The sequence below is a fragment of the Notolepis coatsorum genome (genome assembly GCF_963971535.1).
Source record: "Notolepis coatsorum genome assembly, chromosome: 7".
NCBI classification, from domain to species: domain Eukaryota; kingdom Metazoa; phylum Chordata; class Actinopteri; order Aulopiformes; family Paralepididae; genus Notolepis; species Notolepis coatsorum.
In genome coordinates, this window is record NC_140171.1 from 122,612,240 (window position 1) to 122,632,213 (window position 19,974).

The 19,974-nt window shown below is 46.0% G+C and overlaps 1 protein-coding gene across 3 annotated transcripts in view; it reads left to right on the plus strand.

Annotated features, from left to right (window-relative positions):
* pdcd11 (programmed cell death 11) overlaps positions 1-19,595 on the plus strand; it is a 71,147-nt gene extending 51,552 nt beyond the window's left edge. For 2 of the 3 annotated variants that reach the window (XM_084319087.1, XM_084319088.1), the window contains exons 25-36: positions 1,175-1,352; positions 3,844-3,900; positions 4,030-4,152; positions 7,241-7,363; positions 8,332-8,500; positions 12,029-12,166; positions 12,291-12,434; positions 12,573-12,823; positions 13,396-13,564; positions 14,243-14,396; positions 15,331-15,496; positions 18,217-19,595. In XM_084319087.1, coding sequence (XP_084175213.1) covers positions 1,175-1,352; positions 3,844-3,900; positions 4,030-4,152; positions 7,241-7,363; positions 8,332-8,500; positions 12,029-12,166; positions 12,291-12,434; positions 12,573-12,823; positions 13,396-13,564; positions 14,243-14,396; positions 15,331-15,496; positions 18,217-18,388 — 1,844 coding nt within the window. In that variant the 3' untranslated portion in view covers positions 18,389-19,595. The remainder of the gene's footprint in view (positions 1-1,174; positions 1,353-3,843; positions 3,901-4,029; positions 4,153-7,240; positions 7,364-8,331; positions 8,501-12,028; positions 12,167-12,290; positions 12,435-12,572; positions 12,824-13,395; positions 13,565-14,242; positions 14,397-15,330; positions 15,497-18,216) is intronic. The other variant, XR_014619939.1, reaches the window with a different exon arrangement.
* The last annotated feature ends 379 nt before the right edge of the window (positions 19,596-19,974 follow it).

Sequence of the window (19,974 nt, forward strand, 5' to 3'; positions counted from 1 at the left end):
CATCGATCACGAGGACGTCCCACATTAACCTACGTGGACGTACTCAGGAGAGATGCGGGAACAGAATGCACCGGCGAGCTAGCCAGATGCATGGAGGATCGAGATGACTGGAAGCACCGATGGAGGGCCCGTCCGAGGACGACCTAGATAGAGATAAATAGACTTCAATGATAGCGTTGTGAACGCATAATCTCTGTCTTAAATTATGGCTATGTGTCTAATCTGCCCGTCGTTTATCAATGACTTGTTTGCAGTCAACATTGTCGAAACGGATAGTTTTTTAATCTCTTCATTTCCGTTTTATAGCATTTTGAAAAGCCCTCGTTTTCAAGGAAAATATAAAGATTCCGTGATAATCTGCATTTACTGGAATATTCTGGCATACACAAAAACTGTCATTTTTCGGCCTATTTATGAATATTTTTCAAATAAACGCTAGATTATCGATAGTATATGTGTACTTATGCACGGTATAGAAGCGGGCTGAAATATCGATTCTCTCATTTCCTGATCGCACACACACACACACATATGGGACACGCTGATATCTCTGTGAAAAAAGCTCTGATTATCCCAATACTGGTCAAATAGATTCCTTACCTCAGATCAGATGTTATCCAAAAAGATTATTCCAATTCCTGATCGCCATTCCAAATATCGATCGCGTTTATTGATTCAGCGTTGGGTGCTGTAAATACATAATCCATGCTGTTCTGATGGTCGGCGATCACAATGGATTCTTCAGTTGGCTTGACGGAAAAGTAAAATGAGGAAACTGCCCCCCCCCCCCCCCCCCCATCATCAGTCTAAACTAATGGGGTGCAGTACCACAGGGAGAGACGATAGGGGGTGGTATCTTCCCAATTGAGCTCAGAGAGACTCTGCAACACTAGCGTGAGGCTCGACTGATGAAATATGAATTCAAATCGCCAATAAATTTAAAAAAATACGACAAACAAACGCTATATAGCGTTGCCGGCACTCAAAGGGCGGCATGAACTAACGACAAAACGCGTTGCTGCCACTCAAAGTGTTAATATAGTTTTTGTTGGCACAAAAGTGAATATTGAAGAATGTTGAACATTGTGTTTCTAATCGTATGCTTTCTCTATGTAACTTTTCTTAAATACAGAAGAATGATGAGATGTCGTTGTGGTTCTGTTCTATTCTCCAGGTGTCCATACGCTGGCGGTGGGCAGTACTGTTCTGGGGATGGTGACTGGGGTTCACCCACACGCGGGCGTGCAGGTCAAGCTGCCCTTCGGTGCCACTGGAACCGCTGCCGTTGTGGACCTGGCTGACTCCTACCGGCCAAACCCCCTGGAGGCCTACAGCAAGGAGCAGGTCGTCAGGTCAGTGCGAACCCTCATCCCCCAGGCCAGGCTCAATACCCAGGTCAGTGGGAACCCTCATCCCCCAGGCCAGGCCAGGCTCAATACCCAGGTCAGTGCGAACCCTCATCCCCCAGGCCAGGCCAGGCTCAATACCCAGGTCAGTGGGAACCCTCATCCCCCAGGCCAGGCCAGGCTCAATACCCAGGTCAGTGCGAACCCTCATCCCCCAGGCCAGGCCAGGCTCGATACCCAGGTCAGTGGGAACCCTCATCCCCCAGGCCAGGCTCAATACCCAGGTCAGTGCGAACCCTCATCCCCCAGGCCAGGCTCAATACCCAGGTCAGTGGGAACCCTCATCCCCCAGGCCAGGCCAGGCTCGATACACAGGTCAGTGCGAACCCTCATCCCCCAGGCCAGGCTCAATACCCAGGTCAGTGGGAACCCTCATCCCCCAGGCCAGGCTCAATACCCAGGTCAGTGGGAACCCTCATCCCCCAGGCCAGGCTCAATACCCAGGTCAGTGGGAACCCTCATCCTCCAGGCCAGGCTCAATACCCAGGTCAGTGGGAACCCTCATCCCCCAGGCCAGGCCAGGCTCAATACCCAGGTCAGTGCGAACCCTCATCCTCCAGGCCAGGCCAGGCTCAATACCCAGGTCAGTGCGAACCCTCATCCTCCAGGCCAGGCTCAATACCCAGGTCAGTGGGAACCCTCATCCCCCAGGCCAGGCTCAATACCCAGGTCAGTGCGAACCCTCATCCTCCAGGCCAGGCCAGGCTCAATACCCAGGTCAGTGCGAACCCTCATCCCCCAGGCCAGGCTCAATACCCAGGTCAGTGCGAACCCTCATCCCCCAGGCCAGGCTCAATACCCAGGTCAGTGGGAACCCTCATCCCCCAGGCCAGGCCAGGCTCAATACCCAGGTCAGTGGGAACCCTCATCCCCCAGGCCAGGCCAGGCTCAATACCCAGGTCAGTGCGAACCCTCATCCGCCAGGCCAGGCTCAATACCCAGGTCAGTGCGAACCCTCATCCTCCAGGCCAGGCTCGATACCCAGGTCAGTGCGAACCCTCATCCCCCAGGCCAGGCCAGGCTCAATACCCAGGTCAGTGCGAACCCTCATCCCCCAGGCCAGGCCAGGCTCAATACCCAGGTCAGTGCGAACCCTCATCCCCCAGGCCAGGCTCAATACCCAGGTCAGTGCGAACCCTCATCCCCCAGGCCAGGCCAGGCTCAATACCCAGGTCAGTGCGAACCCTCATCCCCCAGGCCAGGCCAGGCTCAATACCCAGGTCAGTGCGAACCCTCATCCCCCAGGCCAGGCTCAATACCCAGGTCAGTGCGAACCCTCATCCCCCAGGCCAGGCTCAATACCCAGGTCAGTGCGAACCCTCATCCCCCAGGCCAGGCCAGGCTCAATACCCAGGTCAGTGGGAACCCTCATCCCCCAGGCCAGGCCAGGCTCAATACCCAGGTCAGTGGGAACCCTCATCCCCCAGGCCAGGCTCAATACCCAGGTCAGTGGGAACCCTCATCCCCCAGGCCAGGCTCAATACCCAGGTCAGTGCGAACCCTCATCCCCCAGGCCAGGCTCAATACCCAGGTCAGTGCGAACCCTCATCCTCCAGGGCAGGCTCAATACCCAGGTCAGTGGGAACCCTCATCCCCCACGCCAGGCCAGGCTCAATACCCAGGTCAGTGGGAACCCTCATCCTCCAGGCCAGGCTCAATACCCAGGTCAGTGCGAACCCTCATCCCCCAGGCCAGGCCAGGCTCAATACCCAGGTCAGTGCGAACCCTCATCCCCCAGGCCAGGCTCGATACCCAGGTCAGTGCGAACCCTCATCCCCCAGGCCAGGCCAGGCTCGATACCCAAGACAACCTAACTCCAAAATAAGATGTTTGGTTACTTCACCAAAAAGACAATGCTGGTTTTATTTTGCACATGATCTTGCACACATTAATTTAGTTTGACAGTTATTAAGAGTAGATGAGTTTGAATATCGCCACCGGTGATGTCATCAGGAACATTGAATCCTTGTGTTTTCTCGTACTCATAGAAAAGTTGAAAAGTTGCTTTACTATGGAGTAAAATGAGCCCGTAGCCAGCTCTGTACATAAGCATTAGCTACTGCTTCACATGCTCCAGCTTCCTGCTTTACAAAGGACTACACTGAGGCGAAAAGGGCGGGCGTCAGATGATGCCTTTATTGGATATTAATAATGTCCCAAGACCTTATACACTAACCTTTTCAAAATGTGAATAAAAAATGTACGCACAATGCTAAGCTGCATCTCAAAGGATCTAGGATTTCTTCAGGGTATGTGTATAACACTACGGGGCATCTACGGTTGACCTTGTATTCTCCCCTAAAGATCCCCTGCTCCCCCGTACCCTCCCCAAGACCCACACAAATGGGTATATATAGGACTCGGAGAGTTAAAAGGTATGATGCAGTTTGAAGGGTAGATCGAAAGATACTTATATTTGTCTCTTCTTCCGTCCTAGGTGTTTCATTTTGGGGAATGAAAACAGCAAGTGGCAGTTGTCTCTCCGCCCGTCAAGGTATGATCACTTTGCTTTTACGTGCGATTTAACAATCGTGTCTTTACTGTTCCTCGCCTCACGTTTAAAACGTCTCGTGGTCACAATTTGCATGTCGTCACTGAGTGGTTGACTTGTGTTCCCTTGCAGGCTGAACCCAGAGCAGGGCAAGGCAGTGAAGGACCCGGAGGTGTTGTCCATAGAGCAGCTGAAACCAGGCCAGCACATACGAGGCTACATCAAGTCCGCTGGAGAACACGGCATCTTCATTAGGTATAAATCAGTGTTGTAGTCGAGTCACTAAATCTCGAGTCTCAAGTCCCCAGTGTCCGAGTCATAAAAGAAGAGCCTGAGTAGGGGCGGCTACGTGGTGCAGTGGGCAAGGCGCTCACCACAAATACTGGAGACTGGGCTCGAACAGGTACGCCTCCCTGTTCGAGCCCAGCGCTCCACATTGCTTTCAGTTTAGCTGGTCGTCCGTACTAATACACATTGGCAGTATTAGGGGGAGGGAAACTGATGGGTGGGGATCGGGCGTTGTGGACAGCGACTCCTACAGGTTGGTTGGTGCGCCTGCGCAGTAGAATCAGGAAGCGACGGGTGCGGGGCCCCTCCAAAGCCCAGACCCCTGACGCTGAAAGACTTGTGCTATGTATTAGGCTTGGGCGGTATGACGGTATTAATGTATACCGGGGTATTTAGAAATACCAATACCGTCCGTCACCGTCAAAATCACAGATGCGCTTCAGTTTCTATAACAGTGAAACGGAGTTTTGAGTGTAGTGCACACACTGAGTGTAGTGCACACACGCGCCAGCAGAGGGCGAGACCGCTCTAGTGGAGCGAGTGGGTCACAACGGTGTTCACGTTTTACGGTAATGTTGCGACAGTGCTGTGAAAATACCGTAAAGCGTTGTGACGAGAGAAGTGTTGTTGTGGAGCAAGCAAATAATCCGTCTCTTATTATATGTGAACTAAAGAGTACAAGGTTTACACAACAGCCCCCACCCGCCTTTTTATTGTATTTGTACCGTCCTGTACTATCCGCTGTCAGCTGTTTATCTCTCTCTGTGAGCTACTGAGCTTGAATAACTAGCGTTAGCTCACGTTAAGTAGCGTTAGCTCTGCGGCTAATCTTAGATTACCCTGAACTAAATCAATGACTAGGTTATAAAGCATTCGAGTAGTTTTCACTGCACATAGAAGTAGCCAAACAACGGGAGCATTTCGGGAGCATATCACCAAAACCCAGGCAATTACTAACCCTTAAGGAATCAAATAGTCTGCCATGGCTATAGGCTAGATGCTAACGCTAAAACGGTGCGGGCTTCTACCGGTGCGGGACTACCATGAGAGCTGACGATGATTTGTTTACTTGGTAACACGTAAACCCCCCCCCCCCCCCCCCCCCCCCCCCCCCCCGCTGATGAAAATGAAAGTCATACCGTCAAATACCGTGCACCGGGGTATTATAACATAAAGGTTTGCCGGTGTGAAAAAAAGGATACCGCCCAAGCCTACTATGTATGACTTAGTCCACATTGCAGCCGGCTTGTGGGAGGCATGAAACAGCGTTCAAAGACAGGGGAGGGTTGAATTGGATGATACGAAAATTGGGATGGGAGAAAAATAGAAAATGGGAGAAAAAGTGGATAAAAAATAATAAAAAAATAGCCAAAGTCCAGTCCCTATTACCCTAGTCCAAGTCATCAAGGTTGAGTCCACTCCACTCTGGCAGTCAAAGCAGACGTACAAATAAAAAAAGGTCTACATTAATCATAATTGACACAGCGGTCACCATTTCAAAGGGAGTTTATTTACTTTGTGACACAATAGCCAAACAAATGCACTAGCCATCAATATCGTATTCCAAATGATTAGGGCCTATTACATATTACATAAATACAATAACTGTATTTATCGATTAACAAGTCCGAGTCCGAGTCTGCACCTTCCGAGTCCGAATGCAGTCAATACTCGAGTCCAAGTCTGAGTCATCGGTGCTCAAGTCCAAGTCGAGTCACGAGTCCTGAAAATCAGTCCAGGACTTGGACTCCAGTACTACAAAACTGGTACAAATACAGTCTTATGACCCTCCAGGCCAGACTCGACCATGTACTCTAGTTCAAAATGATATTTTCACTGAGATGTCTTAGAGTCATTGCACACGACCGTCTCCTCCCAGTGCAGGTTGTAACGGTCACAAATCTGGTCACTGGGTGGCGCTCCATTGTTTGTTCCTAATGTAGCTACAGGTTTGGTTTTATTTAACCTGAGCCAGTGATTTCACTTCCTGCTTCACCTGACGTCTGACAGCAGCGTCAAGCGTCAACTTGTTGTCATAATTAGTTCTTTAGTAACGATGTGGTTAGTGTTTGTGATCACCCTTTTATTTATATAGTTGTGTACATTGTAGGGTAATAGTCCTTTTTTATATTGTTGTTAATAAACAGGTATGTACAGAATCCCAGAAGATACAACGTGACGTCTGGTGGGCTACTTCTATCCTGGTGCTATTGTTTTAGTTTTGTCAAGTTGACATTCACACAGCCAGACACCGTTACAAGGTGTTTGGTCGTCAAGTCAAAAGTCAAGGTAGGACAAAGCAGATGACATAACATCTGACATAACTTAGTTGAGATGACTCCCATGTCTATGACAACAGACTGTACACAGTGATTTTAACCACTAGGGAGAGCAGTAATCTGTGATTTCTACACACATACAGTAAAAAAAGAAATAAACTGTATACGGGATCACATATATAATAACATTACTGTTGATACATCTTTCACTATAGCAATAGCCAAATGGATTGACTTGAGGCTGAATACAATTATTTTAAATGGTTAATGGACTGCATTTATACAGCGCTTTACAACTTGTGCCTCACATTCTCCCATTCACTCACACATTCACACACAGAAGGTGGAGGCAACCATGCAAGGTGCCAACCTGCTCATCGGGAGCAGTTAGGGGTGAAGTGTCTTGCTCAGGACACTTTGACACGCTGCCAGGAGGAGCCGAAATCGAACCCTGAACCTTCAGATTACCAGACAACCACTCTACCGCCTGAGCCACTGTTAGTCTGTTACCTGATTTTAGTTTGAAGGATCCCTTTTTAAGAGGGACTATTGACCATATTCACAAAGTGGCCATTTTGCTCTTATGTCATACTCGGGTTGAGATTCCTTTCCATTCTTTTCCCACCCAGGGTGGGAATATGGACAATCCTCCCTTCCATCTCACCATCCTTCCTCACTACTACTATTACTATTACTACTCTGAACTACTGTATTTTAATCCCAGAAACTGTCACCTTGCACAAGGTAAACTACAGCCGTGTTCATCTTCCTCCCAGGTTGTCCAGGTCCATCACGGGCAGAGCCGAGTTTCTGAAAACCACCAAGTACTTTGTGAAGGACCACAAGGTTTTCACTCAACACCTGCCTCTCAACACCTTGCTCACTGCAAAGATCCTGAGGTAAAAATATGCCAATGTCTGTCGAACTCCATAGGCACACCACTGTCTCGATGGCTTTGAGGTCCTCCATTTTTAACGCTGCTTTTGTTGATCTATGTTTTTATTATTTAAATATATAATAACTCACAATGCGATTTGGCCATTGATGGTGATGATATCACAATACATGATATCTGTGATAATCTATATATTGCAAGAAATGTAATCTACGATGCATCACGATATCTCGTATCTGTAACCGAAGAAGAGAAAATACCCATAAAACGGCAAAAAGCTGAAATTGCATAGTGTCTCTTTAACACACACTGACAGCAACTTGATTATTATTAACTATTAATTATGTCCCCAACGGAAAATCTTACCTTCAAAATTTTGTATCTGCAGTAAAAAATATATATACATCTGTTTTATCTAATTAGTAGGGCTGACCTCGACTAAGGTTTTGTATAGTCGAATTTGCTTGGCCGAAATTTGCAGATAGTCGACTTTTTTTTTTGTATCATTCCATTTGGGCTGTGGGGGTGCTTAATGTCTAAAGGAGTCGACTGAAGGCTTCTTGTCCTCTGTGAAAGCATCCAATTGGTCCACTGATGGATACATGTAGATATTTGTCTAGTCTAGTGTGTTCATTAGATGGGTGAAATCCTCTTTCAGTGCCTCTGTGCCTGTTTTCTTAGGCAGTTAGCCTCTCTGGTATGCACGCCATTAGTGTTAGCCACGCTTCTAGGCCTCTTTGCTTTTGGAAAGAATTATAAAAAAAATATATATATATATATATATTATCCTTTTTTTTGTGTGCATTCGACTAAGGTTGGCAAGCGACTACGGCTCCTTTCGATCGATTAGTCGACTTAATCGGGGTCAGACTTACTAATTAATCAATCAATCTGTTCACCTCGCTCATTCCAATAATTTTTATTGCAATAAAGAAAAAAAACTAATTTTAGCTGCATCTCTCTCACTCTCAGTGTGGACACAGAGGACGGCCTGGTGGACCTCTCCCTGCTCGCAGAGGACACCGGCAAGCGTGACCTGCTCCCAGAGTCCCTCGGGCTGTCGCTGCACCTGAGCGGAGAGGAGAAGGACAAATACGACGCCAAGAAGAAGAAGAAGCGCAAGCTGTCCGAGAGCCAACAGGTCTTCATCCATTCCTTTCATTTCTGCTTTACTTAATACCTCGTCCACACGGGCCGCGTCGCATGAGCAAGCACGTCTACGACACGTCACCAGCCTCGTGTGAGACTGTCATTTGTGTCTGTGCTCAGTTTAAACTGTGAAAATTTACTGGAAAGCAAGGTATTGATTATAGCCTTTAGATTGATTGCAAATACAGTTCGAAAAATGGAGCAGTTCAGAGTGGCGCGTGTGTGTGACTGAGCTGAGGCATGTGGCAGCCTGCACAGATCTGGTGTAGACGACAGCGCTGATTAACCCTTTCACTACCACACTACAGACGGTTAACCGTTTGTAGTGTGGTAGTGAAAGGTTAACCTTCTGTAGTGTGGTAGTGAAAGGGTTAAAAGCAGAGTGTTTCACTTCTGAGCGAAGGCAAGTAAAAAAATAAAAAGAAATACGTGGCCAAAAACTATGTTTGCCATGTAGACGAGCTGTTGGTGGACCCCTTCCTTCCTTCTGTCAAATAGTTAACACTATCTTAGATGATCCACTACTCAGCCAGCTAGGTGCTGAAGGTAAATAGTACTTAATATAAGAAAAATTCTCTTCCATGTAGATTAACACTAGACTTAATTTGTACGCTTTTTGATCTGGTAGCAAATAAACATTGCGTCGATCCCAGTGTGCGGAGGTCTCGAGCACTACTCTACAATGCTGTCTAGTTTAAGTCCAATCTAGTAGAAACCATGGCTGCACAGGAGGGCCATTTAACGGAGCTTTCTCGCGTGCCTCGTGAGGTGTGGTTGAATCAAAACCCTGTGTTTAATCTCACTCGTTCAGCAACCCTGCTCCGACTTTGATCCGCATCAAACCCACTGTACAGCCTGTACGAGGTGGTCCCGGTTCGCTTCCAAATGAACCCTCGAGTGGTTTGTTTTTGAAGCGAGAATGTAATCTCACTTCAAACAAAGACTTGGAACTAGCTTTTTGATTAAGCTATTCCTCAAACTGTCTCCATGTGTTCATTAAACTCATAATTGATGCTTTTTAGTGTGTTCAAAGTACCCAACAAACGTCACCGTACTAAACAAACTCCAAAGTGCTTTAAATTAATTAATGACAGTGAATTGGAACAACTTAAATGGTATTTCCTAACAATCGTGAAAATGGAATGGTTTATTCATATACTAGCTATGTTTGATAGGATTCAACATTTTGACCTGTATGATCACATGGTTATTATATATATTAGGGCTGGGACTTTATAGTGTTAATTTCGATTAATTAACTACAGAATAAGTGTAAGAATCTTACCTTTCAAAGGAGACCAGACGCATGCATGTGCTATAAGTATAAAGTATAATAAATCGCAAATAACTTTTTTTCTTAGTCTGGTTTGTTCATAAAAAAGAAGAGCAATTGAGATCAATCAAGAGTTTTTTTTCCAATGGTCAACTGTTGTGCAATGTACCATACTTGAAAGTACTGCGTTTTACTTTTACCTCGAAAGTGCTTGAGTTTACAAAAGGTCCTTTGCGCTATATATATTATTCCTAAAATTGCTGCACTTTGTTAAAAGTTGCATTGATCTGTTGGTCTGTGTATAGTAGCTAATAATACAGGATTTAGCTGCTTAAACGTATGTATAATGTATATTCATTGAATGATTCACTCGTATACCAACATTTATTTTATTTGAAAAATGTTGCTTTGCGATTAAAATGTGATTAATTTTGATTAATTAACTATAAAGTCTCGAATTAATTCGATTAACATTTTTAATCGAGTCCCACCACTAATATATATATATATATATACACAGTGGTGGCCAAAATTATTAGAACACCTGACAGATCTGAAAACGTTGACCTTTTCTTGCCTCCAAAACATGATTTCATTTCCTAATGTTCATGAAACATGCAGATGGTTGCTCTGAGCACAACAAATATCAGATGAAGCGAGTCCTACTGTTTTTATCCACTTAACTTTAATATTTGGTATGTCCACCCTTTGCAGCAATTACAGCAGCACATCTCTCTGGCATAGTGTCAATATATTTCCTGAGAACTTCAACACTAATGTTATCCCATGCCTTATGCAACTCAAGCCAAAGGCTTTCCTTTTAATGTACAATAGATCCGTCCAGTTTATTGTCCAACTTGCCCCAAATTTGCTCGATGGGGTTGAGGTCCAGACTTTGAGGGGGCCAGTCCATCATTTTCAATGTGCCAACAGATTCCTTCTGTTGCAAATAGTTCCGGCAAAGAATGTTTAGGGTCATTGTCCTCTAGGAAAGTAAAATCCAGGCCCAATAAGATGACTCCCAGATGATTACTCTGCCTCACCAGAATGTTGTGGTATACTTTCTTATCCATGATGCCATACATTTTCACTAAGTCACCTGTTCCTGAGGCTGAAATGGCACCACACACCATAATTCTACCCCCTCCATGTTTAACTGTTGGCAAGAGACACTAATTTTTATATCTCTCCCCCTTCATCCGTCGAACATACACTCTTCGCTTGTTGCCAAACTGTTCAAACTTGGACTCATCAGTCCACAACATTTTATACCAATCTTCCTTTGTCCCATTTCTTGTGTTCTTTTGCAAATTTCAAGCGTTTCACTATATTTTTCTCTCTCTGTAATGGTTTCTTTGTAAAGTAAAGTCCTTGTTCTCCCAGTTTCTGACGCACAGTTCTTGAAGACACTGTTGCATCATTAGTCATTGTGGTGTTGATCTTGTCGCGCAGTTCTCGTGAGGTCTTTCTTTGGTCCTTTAGACTGAGAATTATGAGATGCGGCGACGGAAGCAGGAAGTGACGGGGGCAGCGTGAGCCTCCCACGCGTTACTCCTCGCCACAGAGTTCGAGCTGCTGCAGTGAAAAGATGCGACAGGCTGCCTCCTTGTGTACCGGAGGGGACACGTGATGCAAGGCTTCTATCCTCACTACAACCGACCTGTGGGAGGCATAGTCTAGCAACGTTCAAGACGGGAGGGAAGAATTGGATATGCGAAATTGGGATTGGAGAAAAATAGAAAATGGGGAGAAAAAGTGGATAAAAAAAAAAGAATTATGAGATGCTTCACTTATCTGAAAGTTTATTTTTCCTACCTCTCCCCTTTCGGTTCTGGTGTGAATTGGTGGCATCATGACAGTCTAAAGTGTACTTTACAGTGATTGGACTGAAGGAACATGATTGTGTGACATTGACAGTGAAATAGGCCTAGCTAGTTTTTTGTAAGGAAAATGACGTAAATCTCCGTATGATGGCTCTATTCTATGGTTTATAGAGCATAATGATGACTTTGTATATATTAAATTTGTTTTATGGGTATTTTAATGGCCAATTGAACAACAACAACTGAAACCTCTTAAATATGCCAAGTGTTTTAATAATTTTGGCCACCACTGTATATATATTATAATCTTTTTTTAGTTTTGTTATTCTTTTCTTTGTCAATTGGTAGTGTGAAACCGAAGTAATTGGAAACACTGCAACAAAAGTAAACATTTTACTTCTGATTTGGTCTATTCATCGACCAGGAGCAGGTGGACAAAGTCCCCAAGAAGAAGAAGAAAACCAAGAAAGGAAAGCTGGAGGACAGTGACAGCGGGGTGGAGGTGTTCTTCAGAGAGGAGGAGGAGGAGGAGGAAGAGGAGAAACCAAAAGAGCCTGTGAAGGTCGGTGTGATCCAGCCCTCTGAGCGTGGTGTTGACAATGAAGTGACATTCTGAAGCCTCGGCCAGAGGAGAGAATCTGTTGAGTAACACTGCTCTCTTCTCCTCTCTTCTCCGCTGCTGGCAGGTGACGCCCTGCCGGGTAGCACCGTCCAGGCTGCAGGTGTCCAGCGGTTTCTCCTGGGACGTGGGGCTGAGCTCCCTGACGCCGGCCGCTGCATCCCAGGAGGGGGAGTTCAGCGACGACGAGGACCTGGGGGAGAGCAGCAAGGTGAGGGAGACACGCTGGGGATTTAAAGGGGCACTCGGGAGGATCTTCCATCGTTTTTGAACGAGGACCGTGTGGACATGTACAATTGTGTGGAATAAGCACGTCCATTTAGCGTAATTATCTTCCTCCTCCACGCAGTCCCAGAAGAAGACTCGCCACGAGCTGGCGGAGGAGAAGAAGCAGGCGGAGAAGGCCCTGGTGCAGCGGGAGGCGGAGCTGATGGACCCCAGCAGGAGGCCCCAGGACATGTCGGCCTTCGAGCGCCTGCTCCTGGCCTCGCCCGACAGCTCGCTGCTCTGGCTCCAGTACATGGCTCACCACCTCCAGGCCACGCAGATCGAACAGGCCCGCGCCGTGGCCGAGAGAGCCCTCAAGACCATCTCCTTCAGGTACGGTAGGGCGAGGCGGGCGGATGATGGGGGTTTGGTTTGTGTGTGCGTTTCTCTTTGTCTGTTTGTGTGGAGGTGTGCTGTGTTGAAAGGGTGTGGTGGGAATTGTCTTGAGTGTGTTTGTGAGTGCATTGGGAGATGAGTGCTGATTGTACTAAGCCTGTGGTTCTCCGTATTTTAGAGCAACATTGCTTGGAAGTGTCGTACAAAGCCTCGACACGGCACACAGTGTTTTATCCCAAAGAGCACATGTTTCTTGTTGGTAGAAGTGAACACCCATGCAGCGCTCCTGTCCCAATAATTGAACACATGACTCGTCACTTGTCTTGGCTTTAATTACATTAAATTGGATGGAAAAGTTCAAGTATGTGTTCAGGACATAAAGAAAGAAAGAGATAAAGAAATATTATGACATTATCAAAGTAATTATATATATATATTTATTCTTAACATTTAAGCAAAATCTCAAGGCTCTTTCCATGACACCCATAGAGTGCTTGGCCATAACGGTTGAGAACTGCAGGTACTAAGTTCTCCTCTCCTGTCCTCCTCTCTTCTCCACGGTGTCTCAGGGAGGAGCAGGAGAAGCTGAATGTGTGGGTGGCCCTGATGAACCTGGAGAACATGTACGGGGAGGAGGAGAGTCTGAAGAAGGTGTTTGAGAGGGCGCTACATTTCTGTGAACCCATGCCCGTCTACCAGCAGCTGGCCGACATCTACGCTAAGTCCAACAAGACCAAGGTACCACAGTCCTCTGGGCTGTTTCACACTGAGCTGTCGGATGAAAACCTTATATTTTCATAAGGGTCCATAAGAGAACCATGGAGATACAGGGTTTTCACTTGACAGCAGAGATGATGATAATAATAATGCATTTTATTTGAAGGCGCCTTTCAAAGCACCAAGGTCGCTGAGATATGTATTCATCTTTCACTGATGCTGCTAGATAGGAATGTTCTCCACTGTGGTACTGCTTCCCAGAAGACGCTATTCAGTAGAAATACCCTGATAGAATTCTACTCAAGTATTTGATTATTTACTATTATTATTATTATTTACTTAAAAGTTAAATTTGGCACAAAGAAGCGTTCCCTCTATATTTTCTACAAGTGTTGCTGGTCTGTTTTTGGATGCCTTTGGATCAAAGTAAAAATTGTAGGATTTGAGTTCTGAATTAAAAACCCTTTCATTAAAAGTAACTAGCACTTACAGGTGTTAGTAGATGCACGTGGAGTAAAAAGTAGTATACGTGTATTTGCTTGGAGATGTGTATGGTAAAAATGAAGTCATACTACTAGTGCATACTACCTTTTGTTACTACCTTTGTCTTACTTTCCACCCTTGATAAGTATCCCTCTTTGTCTGTGTGTGTGGTGTCTGTCCTGTGTGTGTGGTGTCTGTCCTGTGTGTGTGTTTTAGGAAGCGGAGAGCTTGTATAAGACGATGGTGAAGCGCTTCCGCGAGGACAAGGCCGTGTGGCTGAGCTACGGGACCTTCCTGTTGCAGCAGGGTGAGGGTGACGCTGCCAGCGCTCTCCTGCAGAGGGCGCTCAAGAGCCTGCCTTCCAAAGAGAGTAAGACCTCCAAGCCTGCATACATACAGTACACACACTCCACCTATTCCAATACATCTGTAATCTGTAACCAATCTGTAACAGTCTCTTAAAATGACTTGACCACTAAAATGAAGACTGCATAATGCATCTATGTCTTATCTCCTTTGTTCTGTTATCTGTTGCTACTTTGTTGATTACAACCAACTAAATAATATTCATCATAAAACATATTTTTTTATTAAAGGAACACGCCAACATTTTGGGAAATTAGCTTACCGTTTTCTCCAGAGAGAGACAAGAAGATAGATACCAGTTTCCTCAGTAGAAAGCCATCTAGCTGCATGTTAGCCTAGCTTAGCACAATGAATGGAAGCGGACAGTGCCGGTTAGCCTAGGCATTGTCCAACTAACACCTCTCCCGAAGGCTAACCGGCCATGTCCGCTTCCATTCATTGTGCTAAGCTAGGCTAACGTGCAGCCACATAGCTTTCTACTGAACGCACAGAGAGGAAACTGGTATCTATCTTCTTGTCTCTCTCTGGAGAAGACGGTAAGCTAATTTCCCAAAATGTTGGCGTGTTCCTTTAAGTGCAAGACCAACTTAAAACTCTTCCTCAGGCAGCATCGCAGCAACACTTGAAACATCAAAATCCTGGCCGGCATCGCTGCTGCCTGGGGGAAAAAGCTTTGACCTTGAAACGTGTTGCCTTCTCGTGTGTTTTGCTGCATGGACTAAACCCCTTTACCTGTACCTTTGATGCGCATTTGTTTATCCCCCCACTTTGTTTATTTGCTTTTATCACGACCGGGCCTTTTTGGAAGCCCTCACTTCCCCCACCGCTGGTAATGAGATTTAACTGTACAGTATAACGTGGAGAATGTGAAATGACCCCCGAGCTCCTCTGCGTCTCCATGTGTCTCACTCCTTCGTCCTCCGTCTCGCTCCCCCCAGGCGTGGACGTCATCGCCAAGTTTGCCCAGCTGGAGTTCCGCTACGGCGACTCTGAGAAGGGCTGCTCCATGTTCGACAAAGTCCTGACCAGCTACCCCAAGAGGACAGACCTGTGGTCGGTCTTCATAGACCTCACGGTCAAACACGGATCGCAGAAGGAAATCAGGTGTGGCAAAAAAGGCACATTTTTGCTGAATTTGCATTGTTAAAAAAAAAAAAATCATTGTGTTTTTTTGTTCATCTTGAACATCTAGTGTCGTAGTCCTGTTCATCTCTAGAACATCTAGTGTCGCAGTCCTGTTATTTAATCTAGAACATCTAGTGTCACAGTCCTGTTCATCTAGAACAGGGGTCTCAAACTCAATTTACCTGGGGGCCGCTGGAGGTAGAGTCTGGGTGAGGCTGGGCCGCATCAAATATTCCACACAAAAAGGGTTTCAAGCATTCAAAAAAAAGTACAACTGATCCAATCTTCTCAATCCTTAGCAATAACATTTCAGAACATGAACAGTTCTTCAGAACATGAATGGTTCTTCAGAACATAGGCTTCTCAGTGGTGTCAGTGGACTCATCCACAGCTATGGAAATGCACTGTGCATTTTTTTTTATTCTATCACAAAGCTGTTTAATCAAATCACCAGCCAGTATTTCAGTTATTCTGGTTGCTGTGCGATCTGAGGGGGCTTTGCTTTTGTTTGCCTTCAAACATGGTCTCCATCACTCAGTCATACATTATTTTCAAATTGTCACCCTTCACAAGAGCTACCGTTTCTTGGCATATAGTCACATTGGTTTGGTGCTGGGACTCAGGATGAATGCATATTTTTCAGTCCATTCACCTTTGAATTGCAGTCGACTTTTCTTTTACTGACCATCTTTGAAAATGGCTAGAAACTAGGCTAGTAGCTACATTTATCTCACAGAGATAAAACTGGGAGCGAGTTTACTGTAGATGCGCTGTCAACTGACTCGGACTGAAAGAGAGAGACGACTTGCATTCCGTGAAGACTTGCCCTACTCCCCTACTCTCTAGAACATCTAGTGTCACAGTCCTGTTCATCTAGAACATCTAGTGTCACAGTCACCAAGCACCACAAGAGCACAAAACGCCTCCTTAACACTTTCAGCGCCAGCCATTTTAGCCATCCTTGTAGTCAATGGGCCACGCTTTAAAAGATAGGGATTTTCACTGTGCGTCGCGATGTTTGCAGGGATATATCTATATTCTATATGATAGCTATGGAGACAATACTATGGCTCATTTGACAGTTACTATCTATCGTCCAACATGTAAAAAATTATTAACTTTTTCATGTATACCTTCGCGTGTTTTCCTGTGGTGAATATTGTATAGTTTCAGAGTGATCCTGGCTAATTCCTGGCAGCTGAGTTATGGAGCGCTATGTGAATTTTGCTAAAGTCGTTTGTGTTTCTCACCTGGGCACGCTACTGTTTCCAAATAAAAGGTATATAATAGGTATTATGTTTCATCATGAATGCATCAAGGGGGGGGGGGGTCGTTCTTTGATGCTCTGATCGCCAGCAACGGCATTCGTTTTTAATACTACATACGTTGATCGGCTGGATCGATGTGAAATCATTGTAGGATCAAGGTGGAATTGACGTCAGATAGTCCTTACCTTTGATCGGGGTTATTCCAAAAAGAATATTCCAATTGTCTGATCGCGATTTTCCAGTATTGATGTCCATCGGGTCCCTGACATGAAGTGGCACAAGATATGCCTCAAGTGTGCTGAACGCGTTTTTCAAAGTGCTCGGATGAAGCGATTCACTTGGTCTAAATTCTCCGCCCGGGCGACATTAGATGTGACACACAGTCTGGAACAGGGTTTCAAAGGGTAGGCGATACTGCCACCTATGGCTGGCTGGTATTGCACTCTCGGGGTCTCAGTATGGCTTTCAACGGTAACATAGTGGTCCGTGAGACTATAGAATAAAAAATAATAATAAAAGAAAAACCGATAAACGATCGAAAACCTGACTATACTCTGGCTTTATTATTTATTTATTGAAATAACACCAATATCGTGACCTTTCAAATTGGCCCTATATTTTGTTTTCAGAGCTGTCATGGATGAAAAGCCAGCTTCACACAAATACTGTATGTGGTGCTGAATGGTATCAACACCTTAACTGCTGCATCATGAGATACTTGGTGGGCCATGAGATGAGATACTTGGTACTCAGCACCACACTCTGAAACTAGCTCTCTAGGTGGTATCAGATGAGATTTCAAAGAGTTCTTCCAAGAGTTTGGATGGAGATGTGTCAGGAAGCTTTGTCTCAATGTTGTCTGTAAAGTTTTTTTTTATCCAGAGTAACTTGGTGATCCTTTTCTGTGTTTTATTAAATAATGATTTTCAGATTTTGAGAAATGGTATTTTCATGGAGATAAATCTCAAGGCCCCCCCTGTCATGCCTCTGCGCCCCCCCTGGGGGGCGCGCCCCCCACTTTGAGAAACACTGAATTAACCCATGCTAATTTTTCTGGCCTAGTGGTTGGTTTTTCACCCTGCTGCAGACTCCGCCCCAAAAAGGGGGGGGGGGTACTCTTGACATCATAGATTGGATAATATGTTTAAATAGGGGCTGTGATTAAGTGCTCATCCACATTTAGATTCTAGATGAGTGTGTTTCCAAGCAAGTTTGTTGGCGATATTGAGGATCCAAGAGATTGCTTGGCGACCAAGAAAAAACGACCTCTGAAATGTACAACCCCATGTTAAAGTAGAAATATTGATAGTGTAATGAACCTAATGGAAACATTGGTTGTGAAGTGTACATACATGTATATAAATTATATACTGTAAATAATAATAATATAAATTGTGGACCTCAACTATGCTCACTTCCTGTTTTCTGCAGGGCTCTGTTTGACCGTGTGATCCACCTGAGCGTTGCGGTGATCAAGATCAAGTTCTTCTTCAAACGCTACCTGGACTACGAGAAGAAGCACGGCACGCCAGAGAGCATCCACGCTGTGAAGGAGAAGGCCCTGGAGTACGTGGAGGCTAAAGGCACCCATGCTGCCTGCTAGAGACTCGCACCCAGGCTGCCTGCTAGAGACACACACCCAGGCTGCCTGCTAGAGACTCACACCCAGGCTGCCTGCTAGAGACTCACACCCAGGCTGCCTGCTAGAGACACACACACCCAGGAGACTCACACCCAGGCTGCCTGCTAGAGACTCACACCCAGGCTGCCTGCTAGAGACTCACACCCAGGCTGCCTGCTAGAGACACACACACCCAGGAGACTCACACCCAGGCTGCCTGCTAGAGACACACACACCCAGGAGACTCACACCCAGGCTGCCTGCTAGAGACACACACACCCAGGAGACACACACCCAGGCTGCCTGCTAGAGACACACACCCAGGCTGCCTGCTAGAGACTCACACCCAGGCTGCCTGCTAGAGACACACACACCCAGGAGACACACACCCAGGCTGCCTGCTAGAGACACACACACCCAGGAGACACACACCCAGGCTGCCTGCTAGAGACACACACCCAGGCTGCCTGCTAGAGACTCACACCCAGGCTGCCTGCTAGAGACACACACCCAGGCTGCCTGCTAGAGACACACACACCCAGGAGACACACACCCAGGCTGCCTGCTAGAGACACACACACCCAGGAGACACACACCCAGGCTGCCTGCTAGAGACACACACCCAGGCTGCCTGCTAGAGACTCACACCCAGGCTGCCTGCTAGAGACACACACCCAGGCTGCCTGCTAGAGACACACACACCCAGGAGACACACACCCAGGCTGCCTGCTAGAGACACACACACCCAGGAGACACACACCCAGGCTGCCTGCTAGAGACACACATGCATGCACACACACAACCATGCAAATGCACACACAGACACGGTTGTGTGCCAAACTGCGTGTTCCATCTCCCGACTGGTTTGTCTAGCTGCCTGGTTGGGAACAGTGTGTGTGGGTGTGCACACGTCCGTGCACATGCACATTGTGGATCATTTTTGGACAGATGACGGACTTTTGAGCCTGGAAGTGTGGATATTATTGTGACAATGTTATATAAGACAATATTATGTAATGTCAAAAACAAACAATGAATCTCTTTTGCATTGATCATAGATTTGAATGCCTTTTTGTAAGGGGATGGAACGGCGCAGAGAGTCATGTAACCTTTAATTAGTTAAATTCTGTTTTTATATGAATTGTCGAACAGATATCATTTTCTAATAATAAAGAGAGATTATCCATCAGACTGGCTTATTCAGATCCACCACCAACTACTATACGTTATTACATGACACTTTATTTAAAAGCAACAAATACAAAAGAACAATATATAGGTACACGTTTACATACAGGCAAGACTACCTTTCTATCAGTCTTTTTAAATAGGAAAGTGGCCCAGGACACAATCATTAACAATCCTGTCTACTCGGACCTGGGGGTTGACGCCCCACTGGTGTCTATGACCGTCTCTTCCACAGCTTCCTCTGGCTAACTAACGTCCTATAGCCGTTCACCTACATTGGCAGTATTGAAGATGTATGTGCGTGGCCCAGGATTATAGGGTGACATGGTTTTGTGCTGGCTGTATTGGTAACACACCCCTGAGATCGTAGAGGTATCCAC